Consider the following 15,428-nt stretch of genomic DNA (forward strand, 5'->3'; position numbering starts at 1 on the left):
ACAGCCCTTGTTCCCTTTCAAAAGAAACTGCCAGTCACAACGGAGGAGAAACCATGTTATTAAGGGCCACCAAATGGGGGCCCCGCGGCGGCCCGACACCCGATCTCCCCTCTCCGCCCCGCTTCGCCTCCCTCTGGCCCTGGCGTCCTTTTGTTCCGCTATTTCATATCTGTCAGTGCCCATACCGTGTAGGTGCCCTATGAGAATGAAGATGGAACCCAGGCTGGGCGTCTGCGTGCTCCGACATGGGGAATAAGCAGACCGTCTTTACAGCAAGGCAGCTAGACGCCTACCAGGTTGGTATAGTCAACAAAAACTTTTAAGGTCAATTTTAAGTTACAGCATGTGTAGTTCACAAGGTCAGCATGATCGCTACATGTTTAGTTATCAAAATATATATATTTTTTTAAATTGCTAGTCGGTGTTTGATCCTATAAATGTTTTTACGTCAATATTCTACGGATCTATATTTTAGAGAGTGCTGTTTTTTTCGGTGGGGAGCCTGAAACGAATTAACGGCATTGCCATTCATTTCAATGGGAAAAGATCATTTGAGATGCAAGTGTTTACAACCACGGTAACGGAACAAATTAAACTCAAGGCAAAGTAACCTCGTAGGACATGCGACTCCGCCACGTCTAAAAACATTCCAATCTGACCACAAGTAGCATCATGTTCTGGGAAACCTCTGACTGTGACTTTTTTCCAGGACTGTACATATTTTACAAGGAAAGAAATTCTCAGGTGAGTAAAAACTGGCTGCTCTTCTTGATCCTTATGTTTATCTCTATTGATGACAGAGTAGCTTGTGTTTGGTACCGGTTTCAGACTGTTCCACCGCTATCACGATCTGGCGCCGCAACTCGTTCCCCTTGACTACACCGAGCAGCCAGATGTGAAGCTACCATATGAGCTGATTGGCAGCATGCCCGAGCTGAAGGTAGCCAGACGCACTCGCTGCAACCCCGCCGTCCCCTCCGTCTGCCTTCATAATTGATGACCAATTCATCCACAGAATTCTGTGAAAAGATCGCCTGTCACCTGACTCCTTTCAAATCTCAAAGAATGCGGCTAGCGCACAATTGTTAATATTAGCGAATGTTAAAGCCTCTCGAGTCGACGGTGTGATGACCAGGCGCTCGCAGCCGCTTTCGTGGCAAATTTCCCAAATTCTCATCAAAATTTGATGCCATGCTTCGAACCGCATTACGCTAGTAATTTGTCTTGATCTAGGATCTTCACAGGTGCTAATCACCACCTTTGTTAGCATTAGCCTTAAGCTAATATACCATGATTGTCTTAAATACACAATTCTCTTGTTTTATGACTAATCTTACAGTAAATTTATAAGCCGTCATTTGCATGTCAAGGCCGTAGCATAAAAGAAACGCAAAGATAATCGTGTACAGTGGCATTGTCTGGCTGTTCAGGACAATCCGTTCCGCCAGAGGATCGCCGAGGTTTTCTCCGAGGACGGCCAAGGAAACATGACGTTGGACGACTTCCTGGACATGTTCTCGGTTCTGAGCGAGATGGCGCCGCGGGACCTCAAGGCCTACTATGCTTTTAAGATTTACGGTAAAACCTTACATATGGAAAATTGAAAATGGTGCAGGATTTTGTAGTTCCTGCCCACATATCAAGTGCAAATTTAAAGAAAACCCAGTAGCTTGGGCTAAAGAGCCACCACCTTCAAATGGCTGATGGACTGACGTGAAAACACTATCGTGTCAAAGCCAAACGTTAAGGAGAGGTGCAGCGTTGTTGGATGCACAGTTTAGGGTTAGAATGTAAATTTAGAGTCTATATTCGATTTAAAACGTGTTATTTTCATTAGCAGGATGTACCTGGAACAGATGTTGACCTGTACACTGTGCAACCTTTTGGTTCCGTTCTTTTTGGGAAGATTTCAACAACGACGATTTTATTTGTAAATCGGACCTGGAGAAGACATTGAATAAACTGACGCGAAACGAGTTGACGGAGGACGAGGTGCGCATGGTCTGCGAGAAGGTGCTGGATGAAGCCGATATGGACAACGACGGCCGGCTATCGCTGGAGGACTTTCAGCACATGATTGTACGGGCGCCAGACTTTCTCAGGTGGGTCTGGTTAAAAAATTACAATGTACAATCAACTCATTTCAAAATCACTGAAGTTTGGCAAATAGTAAATCATTTTTGGGAAACCAGTTGAAAGTTTACTGTCGAATATAAAACTGATAATTTTCCTTCTTATCCCATCTTGTGTCCTCAGCACCTTCCACATAAGAATATAAGGAAACGGAATCACGGACAAATGTGAAAAACGGAAACTGAATCACTGACAAATGTGAAAAACGGAGGAGTCCTCACATCTGTTTTCGATGGAACGTTTGAAAATTCACTCCCATACGAAACAATACTTGATTCTACGTGAGTTTTGTGATTTCAATCAACAAGAGATCCAGTTTCGCATTACTATGAAACATGAGCCAAAAGGTTGTCGGGCGGATTACGGTGGTCCCGTTGTTATGAAAGTGGTCAAGGTCAGTTACGGCAACAAACGGCCTTGAGTGACTTTCCACGGACTCTCAGCCAGAAAGAGGAAAAGACAAAGCATTAAGTTTGCTTTACTTGTTTGTTTTTTTTATTCATCCCAAAAAGTAGACATCTCTAAAAACTGCAGATACACATCTTCACACTGGAAGTATAAAGTACAGTACAATAAGTATATCTCTCAATAGAACATTTGCAATGTTATGTTCTTCACAATGTATGAAATGTATTTGAAAATAGGACCGTAAAAATTCACAATGTCAGCTTTAAGAAAAACAAAAAAAAATGGTCAGATTTAGCCTGTTCACACAGGATGTGTGGATCATAAGACACAAACATTTGGTGCATCCCAACAAGTATTAGACTCAAACGTCTGTAAGAGCCATTACCCAAGGAGTACTAGGGCAACACAAGAGAGAAAAAAAGTTTTTTGGGGTGTTTTTTAAGTTGTAATTGTAGGCGAATAGATTTGTTTTTGTATGTAGAAAGTTGCATTTCGTGGAATAAAAATCCCAATGTTATGACAACAAAGTCTGATTTGATGTTTTTGAGACAAAAGGTTGATCTTTTAAGAATAAAGTCAAGTTTGGGGGAGTTTTGTGCATTTTTTTGTTTTAAAAAAAATATATGATTTTATGAGACTAAAGCCTGACTTTTGTAGAAAAAAAAGCTTTTATGAAAATAAAGATAGACTCCAAATAAAAAGTAGGTGTTGGGGGCGAAAAGGTAAAAATATTAAGATTCCGCAATATAGCGAGTGATGACTACATACACGAGTATTTATTTTTCTCTGTTTCTATGTGGCTGTAGTACTCTTGAGTTGAAAGACATAAAATGTCCCACTCAACTATTAGTTTGGAAGAGTTCAAGTGCAAAAGAAAGTCAGTAAAAGTGATGCATCACTAATACCTTCCCAACCCCAAATGCTTTGATTGCAGTGATTTTTTTTTTCTTTTCTGGACAGTGCTCCATTTTGGGGTTCAATATCATACAAAGTGAACATTATTAAGAGTGAAAACACACACATATACACACATAGGTCCAAGATTCACAATGCATAGCAGCACCCAGCTCCAAGGACAAATGGACATGATTTTAGGCGCAAGATAATGGGTACAGGAATTAAGTAAAAAGACGTGTATGTTGGACGTCTTAAGAACATGAAATGGACCACAAAGAGAGAGAAGCTTGACTTTGTATGCGGAGAAGGCTTCCCAACACAACAGCTTTGATAGAATTTAACAAAATTATGCAAAGCTACCAGATTGGATTGGATTGAATTCAAGCACCTAATAAATGTTTCTTTAAAATAATGTAAGTATGACTGGAATTTTGTCCAACATGAACAGTACTTTTGTCTTGGAATTTCATTTTGTGATTGATTTTACAAATAATACTGTAGAAAAAAAGAGCTTTGAAAACATAACGCAGAAATCAAGAGAAGCTTGACAGTCAAATACTGTACTGCTCAGGGCAGTTCTTAGAGGTATTACAAAGACTTCCTAAGTTTTGGGGATATTGAATCTTGGGACTTTTGTGGTCATACACATGACAAACATACCAAATTCCACTATAGTATGCCAAAGTGGTCATGTATGCAATTTGAAATCTGTTTTATACTCAATTGCCAAATGCCTCTATTTGGCTGAGCTTCAAGGTTTCTGGCTGGAAATTAGTATAAAAAACAAAATTAAAAAAAAAAAACACTGAAATAACACCCCCATCTGGCGACCAAAAGAAGTATGACAAACAAAAATGAACAACGAGTAAAAGCCTGTTATTTGTGCAACGTCTCGTTGTTGTCCTCCTCCGAGCACCCCCGAGCCCGGTCCTCGGAGATTCCTGTAAATGACGATTGTCCAGCTGGAAGCGCTCACAAGACGCAGTTTTTATGCGGACTGCTATGGAGGAGAGGAAAACGAAGGGAAATGCTCCCAAGCAAGCAAAAGTCTTATTTGGGCTCGAGCGGGTTCTTCGCAAAATAAAAAGGCCTCGGTGGTCCTCAAAGGAGGCTGCAGTGGAAGAAGCTGCTTTTTTTCCGTGTCTCCAGAATCTTCACTCCTTGGCTGCCCCCCTGGGGTGTGTTCCCCTCCTGAGGCAACACAAATGATCAACACCTGGAATGTTTCCGGAAACCCCAGGAGACCTCCGCCAAGGCTTGGGAATACCCGTTTTGTTCAATGCCCCATGTGGATCCGATCTCGATTGACCCTCAGACAACCCTTACAGCGAGCGGTGCCTTGACTTACAAGTTCAGATCGGGATTTTATTGGATCTGAATAAGCACAATGTGGCTGGATTGGATGAATGGCATTTCCAATCATTTCAAAGGGTAAAGATGAGATCTGTCATAAGTCAAGGCACCACTTTTTCCCCTGACGCCGGTTATACCATAAATGAAGAGATTAAAAAAATATGACCCTTTACAAGTTAAAAAAAAAAAAAAAAACGAAAGAAGAACAGGAGCAAGAAGGTGGAGGTTCCCAAGTAAAAGTTCATAAACACCAACGCAATGTCCCAAATGGCTGCTTCAGGCAAAAATGTCTGACCTCTGGTATAAGTCCTTGAGACTTTTTGATTGACACCAAATTTCATGCGGATAAGTGAAACTTGTTTTTTAAAGACCACTTATTTCAGTTTTAGGGAGGTCACAGGACCCCTAGAAATAACTGAAAATGGCTATACCTGTATATTATGGGGAATGCTAATAAATGTAAATCATCACCAAATGACCCCTAAATGACCATTTCAAAACTTCCTGAGTAATCTCAGGCGTAGAGACATTTTTGTGGATCTTATGTTAGACAAGTCTAGCGAATTTTGGTCTTTTAATTAAAACTAAATAAACGTCATGATGACACCAATGTAGAAAAACAATTCTCAGTCCCGTAACGGTTCTCCTTACCATTTTGGTGTCCATTTTGGATTTGATGTCCCTGGCAAGTGTCATAAAGGCCTGCAAGTAGACACGGCATCACATTTATATGCAATACTTATAAAGTATGATTGTCAAAGAAAATTTGAAACTTACGCTCTCCACGTTGATGTTGGCCTTTGCGCTTGTCTCAATGAACTTGATGCCATACTCTAAAGCAAGCTACAAGGAAATTGCAGAGAATTGCATCAGGATGCTTTCTGATATATTCCTTAAAACTAAACAGAAAAGAACACAGTTGAGATACGAGTTTAATTTGTTCAATATGATGCTCGAATCTTAAGTCTGAGCTCTCACGTCAATGCAAAAACATTTAAGTCAGATCACTTGTATCTCAAGGCACTACTGTCTACTCTCTCAGGTTGTTTCTTACCTTTTCACCCCTGTCTTTGGAAACTTGTCGCTTGTCATTGATGTCGCATTTATTGCCGAGAACCATCTTCTCAACGTCAGATGTCGCATGCTGGAACAAGGGTAAGAGCAAATTTTATGAGAATAAAGTCACTTTAACAGAACATGAATCAATAACTTTTGAGAACAAAAATAAAGTGAATGCCATTGAAAACCCAAAAGCAAAAAATGAGAACAGTAAGAGAATGGATACCTCCTCTATGTTCCTAATCCAGTTCTTGATATTTTCAAAGGACTTCTCATTGGTGATGTCATAGACGAGCATTATTCCCTGTATGGAAAGGAGCCAATGGTTATGTATCACACACTTTCATCATCTGGGGACTCCAGTTTAAGAACCACTGGTTCACACTTTTAACACAGACAAGAAACCCATTGTGTTCGCAACCCTGGGGAATTCTAGTACTAGCATTTTCCACATACTCACCATGGCTCCTCTGTAGTAGGCTGTCGTGATTGTTCGGAAGCGCTCCTGACCGGCTGTATCCCTGGGAAGAAAATCAGTATGGACTGTTTAACGTGCTGTCAACCTGTGTTTCCCCATACCAAAGACTCATATTTGCCTGCCGATAAATATCACTACACAGAAAACAAAAATGCCAAAAAGTAGGTACTTTTTCTGTGAAAGAATGATGACCTTGTTTGAATGACATCAAGTAACAAAGGCAGGATGTGGCACCGATTGTTCTCGACGATTTAGTAAGAAGCGTATCATGAGAATCAACTTACCATATCTGCAACTTGATCTTCTTGCCTTCGAGCTCTATTGTCCTTATCTTGAAATCTATGCCTTGAGGAACGATCGTACACGTCAATCAAAATCATAGCAGCAATCTCGCTCGCTACCGTAGCACGACAGTCACAGTTTCAGTATGTCACACGTATCAGGAATATCGAACGACAAAAGCATATCCGATAGTTGCCCTTAGCGCTACCAGCTACTAGCTAACCGCACGCAGTGACTTTTTAACGCTTAACAACTGACAGCTAATAGCCAATAGCGATGCTAACCATCAGGGAATGTTTTTCCAACAACGCTCCCGGGAAATAGCCTCATCCGGCACACTAGTGACAGTTAAACATCATCGTAGCGTTTTTAGCAGCCCACCAGGAAATAGACCAAACCAGTGGGCGCACCATTCAAAAGTACCAGTTGTAATCAACATTAGATGTACCTATGGTTGATATGAACGTAGAATTGAAGGCGTCTTCGGAAAACCTGAAAAGGACGCATGTTTTCCCGACCCCGGAGTCCCCAATTAATAGCAGTTTAAACAAATAGTCGTACGTCTTCGCCATAGTTGTTGATATTGGGTGCGGAAGTGGCGCGCCCGGCGAAGCCCAGGTGCGTCGATGGTATTCAAGAAAAGAAAAACAGCAACAGCGACATCTGTATGGCTTGGAGGAAAATTGCAGCTTTTGGATCATTGGATTTTCACTAGAAGTTCAGGATGTTTTTACGAACCAATGCAACTAATAGCACACATCGGTGGGGAAAGAACAGCACTTTGTACTTAAGTATTTTATAATTAACGTGTTTGGTCAAGTTAAAAAAGTAACAGTATGTATGTGCAATAACTATTTCGATTGCCTGGCACAACTTCAACAAAACTCAATATATTATCCCTCTTATATTAAATACACCTCAGACATATTTTTGACAGGTTTGGGTTTTTTTGGATATCACAAAGCACAAGAGGTTTACCGCGAGTCATCCTTAGTTTTGACATCAAATTGTTCTTCTAAATAAGATTAAGAAACATCTTGTTTATCTGAATCTGTTGTATCACCATAGTTAGTGCGCCCTGGTACAAGTTCCACCTGATAAACACTCAAGATAACAATCAGTAAAATGTCAGCAGCCAATGTTTGATTGCTCTCTTTACACCTTATTAGGTCATCATCATTCGTGTAGGTTGGATAAAGTAATGAGCCTATTTTGACAAAGGAGTCTTGAGAATAACTGAATAAAACAGGATGCACTTTTCAATTTATGCTACAATTTTTTTTCACCCAAAAAACAAAATCATTGTGCGTTGTAAGCCAAGATAAATATAAAAAGCACTTACTATTGTTGAAATGTTCTTCATATCTGGAATATTATACAGATGGGCAAATCTTCAGGAATAAACAACAACCGCATGATTGTCATCCTTAGCAGGTTTTATTCAACAAAATCAGCACCAAAATTTAACATATGGACCCAAAACCATGATAAAAAAAAAAGAGGACGGGGAGTGAAAAAAACTAAACATAAATATATAAAAAGGACTAAATGTGTTACTATCATTGTTGTGGTAATTGTTGGGCTGAAACCGATGCAATGGAGGGAACGTTTTCTCTTTAACAAAACTTTTGTCAGAACTGCTTCTTCTCTGTGGTGTATTTTATTTTATTTTTTTTTTACAAGCTATTGAGCTCCTGCAGTGTTTGGTCCAGGACTTGGTGCATTCCTATGTTTTCCTCTTTTGCATGTGATAGATTATCTGCAATGGGGGGGAGAAGGAGGGGGGGTCAGAGATACAATGCAATGACAGATCACAAGACATAAAAAAATAAACACGGAAATATAAATATTGTGAAAAGCAGAAAGACAGAAGACAAGGTAAAATAGAAGAAGTCTTTATTGAGCTTTAGGAAGACAAAAGAGCTATAAAGAAAGAGAAGACGCTTGACCGCCATTGCAAGAGTGAAAACAGAAAAGCAGCTTATGGCCTGAGGTGGCCTTTTTTTTTTTTTTTTACAAGGTGTTCATATCATTGAGGGCATGGTCCAGCTCCTCGCTGATAGCCTTATAACTCAGCTTCTGATTGTACACTTCATCTGGAGGTCAGAAAGCAGGCGGATAGGAAAGGAAAGCAGCACCAGAGGTCAATGAAAACCAGGAAGAGGAAAAAGACAGGTCAGATTTAGTGGGGGAAAAAAGATTAAAAGTGATTCGTGAAGAAATGTTGGAATAAAACAAACCTTCCAAGTCATCTATGGACTTTTCCAGCTTGGCCACTGTCCTTTCTGCAAATTCCGCACGGGTCTCCGCCTTTAAAAAAAAACACGTCATAGAATCATATAAAACTACCAGATTGGATTTATGATGATTATTACTAGTGAAAGATAAATTTTGCTGACCTCCTTCAGTCTGTCACTCAGGACCTTGATCTCCTCCTCATATTTGTCTTCTTTCTCAGAGTACTAGAAAGTCAAGGAAACATGCGTCACATCAAACATCCCTCAATAAGTTCGAATTGCCTTAGCTCTTCATTTCATACGTTAACTAGCTGGTTCTGGGAGAACGCTAGGCAGACTGGAAAATATCAATTTGTCTATGTGCGCAAATCTTGCCTTGTCAGACTGGGCCTCGAGGGACTTCAGGTTGTTGGTGACATTCTTCAGTTCTTCCTCCAGATCACTACACTTGCTGTGATGGTGGAAACAATGATGTCATTAGTTCAAGTCAAGAGCATTTCTATCTCCCTTCATCAGAAAAGAGTCATGATTATCAAGTGTCTGAATGAATTAAATTAGATCAAGTAATCAAAATAATGTAATGTCGTACACTTCTGCAACCTCCGCCCTTTCCTCCGCTCTCTCCAGGTCGCTCTCGAGGATCACCATCTTACGGGCCACCTGTTGACAGGCACACATGAATTAGAGCAGACACGCACAAGCAATGGAACGAAGCACGCAGATCACTTGTCCTACCTCCTCATATTTGCGGTCGGCCTCCTCTGCGATGTGTTTGGCCTCCTTGAGCTGCAGCTCTTGGATCTCCATCTTCTCCTCGTCCTTCATAGCTCTGTTCTCCACCACTTTCATGCCTCTGCAAAGGCAAATTAAGAAAATTAAAAAGCAAATTCAAAAAATATTACCAGTCCTATTGAACTGCAGGTAGCGGAAGGGATCATTTCAAATGTTGCAATTTTTTTAAACAATAATAATAAATGCAGCGAAATAAGTGGGGGAGCCACTTCAATTAATTCAAAAACCTGTTAGTGTGTATGAATAGGTGCTGCTGTTTTGGTTAGCAATTAAGATAAAATGGACTACAAAAAAAGCTAACAGGGCTAAACATAGCAGGAAATGATATTATGATATGCGTGTTAGGCAGATGCGATCAAGAAATGAGCTAATGCACGCTCAAGTCTAACAAAGCTAAACTTGATGGCAAATGCTAACAAAAGTGCTTATGGTGTCCTGCAAAGCCTTATTATAGACAAGAGATGGAAATGTTTCCACAAAAAAAAAAAAAAACATATGACATTTTTGTAGTCCGTCCGTCACCTTTCGCTCTCGTCCGCCGCCTTCTCAGCCTCCTCCAGCTTCTGCAGGGCCGTGGCCAGTCTCTCCTGAGCCCGGTCCAGCTCCTCCTCCACCAGCTGGATCCTGCGGTTGAGGGACGCCACATCGCCTTCCGCCTGTAGCGGTACAGAGAGCAATTGAGAAAGTTGTCACAGTTGAAAAAGGAAACGCATTTTTGTCCAGAGAAGGACGATGCAGGGATCACCAGAATATGTGCTTTATGCAAATGAGTGACATCATTGCAGTTTGACCTACTGTAGATGGCCTACAAATGCTACACCTGGTGATGTAACCCTAGACTAGAGGCACAGCTGGCATCACTATATACGTTCCCGCGACCCCTCCCTCACTCGCTCTTTTTCCTCATCCTACCCTGGGTGTTAGGGATGGTGCATTGTCGGGGGCCTGCTTCCTGTGGCGCTGATAACAGTCTGATGGCCACTTCCTGGAGGAAGGACTGGGTGTTCGGTTCGGCTCAACAGGATCTTTTTTTCTATTTAAATTTACATTTGGAGCATTATCAAGTAATGTTAAGCTCCAAAAAGATACATTTTCATAATTTTAGGAGTTTGATTTTAATCATTTATACATCTGTCAATTAATTGATGTATCAATTTAAAATAGTTTCAATTTCCACCCTGTTAATTGTTTTCCAAAGTAAATGATTGATTCAATACAAAACTAATCAATGCACTTGCATGGAGGACTACACAAATCAAATATTTACTCTCGAGGAAGTTGAAATTCTGAACATTTGGACAGTATTAAATTACAATTCCAGTACTAAACCGAAACGAGCTTCCTTCTCTTTACACAGACTTATGAGCGCCCACAGTGGTGATCCATCTGCTTTTTCTTCCATTGATTAACACATTCCAATTCATTGGAGTGCTTTCAGTTACATAACACACCCCAAATGAGTCAAGAATCGGTCCCAGACTACCGTTTCATCTCCTAAACCAAAACATTTGTGCAATTAACAAAACAAAGCTTTTAAACAAATTATAGGGTGGGGCTTCTGCTGAAAAACTTCATATTAAGTTAGAAGCATCACGTCAGAGTGATTCTTTTAGGCATATTGTTGGATTTCTCGTGTATAGTAAAGATAAGAGACGAAAAAGAAGCATTTCTAGGGCGAAAAGCTCACTTTTTCGCGCAGCTCCCTCTCTGTGTCCAACTCCCTTTGGACGGCCATTGCACGTTCATCCGCCTCATCAACTTGCTGCTGCAAGGCTTGAATTTTCTTCTTCACAGTTTCCATTGTAATCTTCCAATCCCACGATAAACAATGCGGAGAAAGCAGCAAAAAACGAGCCTCCAAGCGCCCCCAAAAAAGCGGAGTTTTTGCGGCCGGTGTGCCTTCCACCAAAAAAGGTTTTTTTTTGTGCGGAAAACTTTTTTTCTCTCTCTGCTTTTTCTGCTCCTCCCCGGGCAGGAAATATGGGACGTTGCGGGAAGTGCGGAGATGTGCAAGGAGGGAGGGACGAGGGGGGAAATTTACAGCCAATTCCTCCAATCCTGAGAAGTCTTTGCCTCTGGTGACGTCACAGGGCGCGAATAGGGGAGGAATTTCTTTTTTGTGCGTGACTGTGAGCATGCGCAAAAGGAAAAGGTGTGCAAAGTCCGCCTTCTGCGTGAGAGCGTGTGTGCAATAGTTTGGCAAGTGTGGACTTATAAGGAGAATGCATTTTTGTGACCTGATTAAAGGGGTGTGCTTTTAGAAGGGGCGTTTGATATGATTCAGTAGCTGATTCATGGAGTGACGTTATTGTCTCGGTGTGGTGACGAATGAGAAGGGAAATCGAGTTCGTAGAGGTGTGTGTGTGTGCGTCTTGCTTAATCCTCATTCAAGTGCGCTTGTTGAGTTTTGTGGAATGGCAATCGATTTGGGCAAGCAACCATCAGGCTCCTCACACCTTCACCCACTCCTTTTCCTTCCTCATTGTTGCTTCATTCCCGCATTTATTTGTCATCCTCCTCCTTAGTGTGAAAGAGGAAATGAGCCCTAACGCCCATTTTTTCATGGTGAGCTCTAGAAATGGTCACCAATCTTTGAATCCATGCTCTGTGTGGGTTGGATGACAAAGATAAAAATAAAAAAGCTTCAGAATTAAAGGTCTGTCAGTCTGTCTGTCTGTGGAGGACAATAATTGAGAGCTCCTAGTGTAACGTGGGCTCCCTCTAGTGGCTAATCAATCACTGTTCAATTGCAATTCGGTTGTATTTAACTTTTTGATGCAATTCACTTATTCATTTTATTTTGGGACAGTGTGACTTACATGCAATAGCATTATTTAAGGGCATTTTTTATGAATGAACTCTGGAATTTGCTCCTTCAGACCATCTTCCGGTGCAATTTCAGGCATGGAGCCTTGAGAATTTTGTGCATGTCTTATCATGATAAACATGTTCACCTAGTTTTGTATTGATTAAATGAACTGTTGTCAGGAATTTTTTTTCCTCACCTTCCAACATCACACTTCCTGAGTGAGCTTTGGTGCATGTTATCTGAGACTTCTACAATAAAAAAATCGCCATAAAACGCCAGGATGTATGAACATCATGTTTTCTAATTGTCTTCTACAAAAGTACAATTTATAAAAAGGGAATATTTAATCCTATGTCCCACTGTTAGATGTAATGACTGTGAAGAGTTGAGCATGAGTAAGTAATGACTGCACCAAATAAGGCCCTAACGTTGATTTCATTGGACTGTGCAGCGTGTTTGCTTTAGCCTGCATTCCTAGCATTCCTGTTCAACTGCAGGCTGGCCCACTTTTTGTCTGCGCTTATGACAAAAAGCGCCAAGAACTCCCAACAGGGGCGCTTATGCTGTCCCACACTCCAAAAAAAAAAAAAAAAAGGCAAAGAACATCTTATTGTTTGTGAGTATGAAGGTCAACTACAACACAATCATGATTTGTGCTTGCCTGATCCATCCAAAAGGTGTTTTCTTTTTTGTTGTGCTGACTTCTTACCAAGCATTTTCCATGTCCAGTTTACAACTACGACCCTATTGGAAGATTTGTTTCGGTGGAATCAAACCAAGGTTAAATTCCAAAAGATTATGAACCCCCCCCCCCCCCTGAATCTGATTGACATGAAGCTTTGTTTCACATCAAGCATCCACATTCATATTCATTGATACGTTGTCAGGCAACCACAACTTTGTTTTCCCCCCCCATGCAGAAAATGCGCCTCGGGTGGCATCACATCGGGCCAACTCACGTCGGCGGCCGCCTTTTCCGACAGCTCCAGTTTCTCTTGAGCCTCCTTCAGAGCCTCCGAGTATTTGTCCAGCTCATCTTCTGTTCCCTTCAGCTTCTTCTGCATAGCCAGGAGGTCGTCCTCCAGCTGAAACAGCAGTCAGGTGTTATTGTCAGTTTAGTCTACTGGAATGCTACTTCTCACATATTTGACATAGGTTCACGCAGAATATTTTACTTTCATTAACCTGAGAGACTGCCTATGTCCTGTGGTAGGTGCTCCTGTTTTGGTTAGCATCAGCAGTCAACTCTTTAATGTCGTAATACTCTTAATGCAAGAAGTTATTGCCCATTTATATCAGGGGCCAAGCAGGGCAGTAGCCCACCAGATGGAGCTGCACCTCCAAAGCTGCAGTGGGCCATGGTCTCGGCCTTGGAGGACGTCTGCAGCCCGCTCATTGTGCTATTCTGGTTTCCATAATGGTAGTGGTTGCGGGTCGACACTGATCTATGACAGGACTTTGGTAGGGTTTTGCTCCACTGGAATTGACCCTCCCATGAGGAACGTGGCTAAATTGCAGCTGGTGGATACTCACGGCGTATTTTATCATCCGTTGTACACTTGAGGTTGGCCAGGAATAGCTAAGAAAGCTCAAACAACACGCCATGTTCTAGGATTTCATGCTGACGCTTCTCTATGTGGAAGACGAGCTCAGTGGGCATCTGAGTGCTCCCTTCGGAGACTTCCACTTGAGTTGATAGATGCTCTTGGCTTTGTTCGCCATGCTGTGTCATTCCTGGCGCACCACTGTGTTGACACCGTCTCCCACAGAGCCGTAATTGTCTTTTTTTAGCCTCCTCAAAATAATCTTACATCTCCACGCTCCAATCTGCTCTTATCAAGTGACAATTTGTTGAAGGGAGCCGCGCATGAAGACCACGTAACAGTCCACAAGGAGCTTTGATTGCCACTAATTTTTCACAAAATGTGATAAATCCCCTCCGTGTAATCTGAGAGGGTGCATCACTGCCGTTCTGGCCATAGAATTAAAAAATGAAGCATTATTTGTAGAAGGCCGTTTAAGTGGGCAACTACTTCCTGAGTTAGTTTATATTCACAATTGTTCACATCCCTGTGTGAACAATTGTGAATATAAACTAACATAATTACAAGCTGTTTTTCCTGATGGGTATAGAGAGGCGTTGGAATATTTATTTGTTGAGCAGTTGACTAATTATTTTACCTCCCCATTTTTTTCCCTCATGGAAACAGGAAGGTAAATATTTGAGTCAGGTGTTTATTTGTTCCAAGTGGATGTAACTATACAATACAATAGCATCATCACTTGACAAGCTTAATGCATCAATCATGCAGGTGTTACTAACAATATTTTTTAGACCCACCAGTTTGCATTTCTCCTCCGCTGACTTCTGGTCAGTCTCGGCCTGCTCGGCTCGGTCCAAGGCGTTCTCCTTGTCCAACTTGAGCATCTGCATCTTCTTTTTGATGGCCTCCATGGTGATGGGTTTGTTGGGTGTCAGTCAGAAGGGGGGAAAAGGATGGCGCTGAGGTGCTACAAATACAGAGAGAGGAGCGACAAGAGAGGAGGAAGAGGAGGATGCAGAAAGTGAAGGTTCGCTGGAGCCGCGTGTGATTTAAAGTGGAGACAACCTCGGTCCCCCTGTGACAAACCCGACATGTCCACCCCTCTTCCCTCCCCCTCCTTCCCCTCCTCCCTTACACTAAAACATATTCTGCAGCCCTCTCTCCCTCCCTAATATAAACTTCTCAAATGCTTCTGGAGGAGCAACGTGGTGGAGATGTTTTGGCAGCACATGTCCTTATTTGGACCACTGCTCCCTCCTCCCCCTCCCCCTCTTTTGGCGCATGTGTTCTGGCTTGGGAATGCTGAGATTGATGTTAATACCAGAGCTGGTTAGAAAATACTTCTGACTTTCTTCTGGGTGGAAAAAAAACAATAGGTGCCAACAAATATAAGTTCCCATTTTATTTCAGATCAACCAAACGCACTGAAGCTAATT

The 15,428-nt window shown here is 41.7% G+C and overlaps 3 protein-coding genes across 6 annotated transcripts; 1 reads left to right on the forward strand and 2 right to left on the reverse strand.

The window, feature by feature from the left end:
• The first annotated feature begins 245 nt into the window (after positions 1 to 245).
• cib3 (calcium and integrin binding family member 3) lies at positions 246 to 2,394 on the forward strand. Its single transcript, XM_049747950.2, has 6 exons — positions 246 to 296; positions 710 to 744; positions 829 to 940; positions 1,431 to 1,578; positions 1,907 to 2,102; positions 2,257 to 2,394. Exons 1-6 carry the CDS (start codon positions 246 to 248, stop codon positions 2,276 to 2,278), a joined length of 564 nt encoding a protein of 187 aa, XP_049603907.1. The 3' UTR covers positions 2,279 to 2,394.
• Positions 2,395 to 2,600: 206 nt separating this feature from the next.
• LOC125985244 (ras-related protein Rab-8A) lies at positions 2,601 to 7,240 on the reverse strand. The gene is made up of 8 exons (XM_049747915.2): positions 7,059 to 7,240; positions 6,613 to 6,673; positions 6,311 to 6,371; positions 6,077 to 6,154; positions 5,846 to 5,935; positions 5,569 to 5,634; positions 5,443 to 5,493; positions 2,601 to 4,629 (listed from the first exon to the last, which is right to left on the reverse strand). Exons 1-8 carry the CDS (start codon positions 7,180 to 7,182, stop codon positions 4,540 to 4,542), a joined length of 621 nt encoding a protein of 206 aa, XP_049603872.1. The 5' UTR covers positions 7,183 to 7,240; the 3' UTR covers positions 2,601 to 4,539.
• Positions 7,241 to 8,025: 785 nt separating this feature from the next.
• LOC125985221 (tropomyosin alpha-3 chain) lies at positions 8,026 to 15,080 on the reverse strand. Of its 4 annotated transcripts, none has more exons than XM_049747883.2 (9): positions 14,790 to 15,080; positions 13,408 to 13,533; positions 10,162 to 10,295; positions 9,583 to 9,700; positions 9,437 to 9,507; positions 9,223 to 9,298; positions 9,010 to 9,072; positions 8,851 to 8,920; positions 8,026 to 8,369 (listed from the first exon to the last, which is right to left on the reverse strand). In XM_049747883.2, exons 1-9 carry the CDS (start codon positions 14,901 to 14,903, stop codon positions 8,287 to 8,289), a joined length of 855 nt encoding a protein of 284 aa, XP_049603840.1. In that variant the 5' UTR covers positions 14,904 to 15,080; the 3' UTR covers positions 8,026 to 8,286. The 4 variants fall into 4 exon arrangements, with proteins under 4 accessions (XP_049603840.1, XP_049603837.1, XP_049603841.1 ...); XM_049747884.2 differs by lacking the exon at positions 8,026 to 8,369 and adding an exon at positions 8,490 to 8,706; XM_049747880.2 differs by lacking the exons at positions 13,408 to 13,533; positions 14,790 to 15,080 and adding an exon at positions 11,327 to 11,623.
• Positions 15,081 to 15,428: the final 348 nt, after the last annotated feature.

This window comes from Syngnathus scovelli, chromosome 17 (genome assembly GCF_024217435.2).
Source record: "Syngnathus scovelli strain Florida chromosome 17, RoL_Ssco_1.2, whole genome shotgun sequence".
Classification (NCBI taxonomy): Eukaryota; Metazoa; Chordata; class Actinopteri; order Syngnathiformes; family Syngnathidae; genus Syngnathus; species Syngnathus scovelli.

Bases quoted from the DNA above. Each gene is read 5' to 3' on its own strand.
- cib3 (XM_049747950.2), top strand. From the start codon at position 246: ATGGGGAATAAGCAGACCGTCTTTACAGCAAGGCAGCTAGACGCCTAC. The intron at 745-828 runs GTGAGTAAAAAC...TACCGGTTTCAG, and splicing joins ACAAGGAAAGAAATTCTCAG to ACTGTTCCACCGCTATCACG. The intron at 1,579-1,906 runs GTAAAACCTTAC...CTTTTTGGGAAG, and splicing joins CTATGCTTTTAAGATTTACG to ATTTCAACAACGACGATTTT.
- LOC125985244 (XM_049747915.2), bottom strand. From the start codon at position 7,182: ATGGCGAAGACGTACGACTATTTGTTTAAACTGCTATTAATTGGGGAC. The intron at 6,674-7,058 runs GTACATCTAATG...TCGTTCCTCAAG, and splicing joins TACGTTCATATCAACCATAG to GCATAGATTTCAAGATAAGG. The intron at 6,372-6,612 runs GTAAGTTGATTC...TTTTCTTCCCAG, and splicing joins AAGATCAAGTTGCAGATATG to GGATACAGCCGGTCAGGAGC.
- LOC125985221 (XM_049747883.2), bottom strand. From the start codon at position 14,903: ATGGAGGCCATCAAAAAGAAGATGCAGATGCTCAAGTTGGACAAGGAG. The intron at 10,296-13,407 runs GTGAGTTGGCCC...GTACCGCTACAG, and splicing joins CGGAAAAGGCGGCCGCCGAC to GCGGAAGGCGATGTGGCGTC. The intron at 9,073-9,222 runs GCAAGATTTGCG...TTGACTTTCTAG, and splicing joins TCGAGGCCCAGTCTGACAAG to TACTCTGAGAAAGAAGACAA.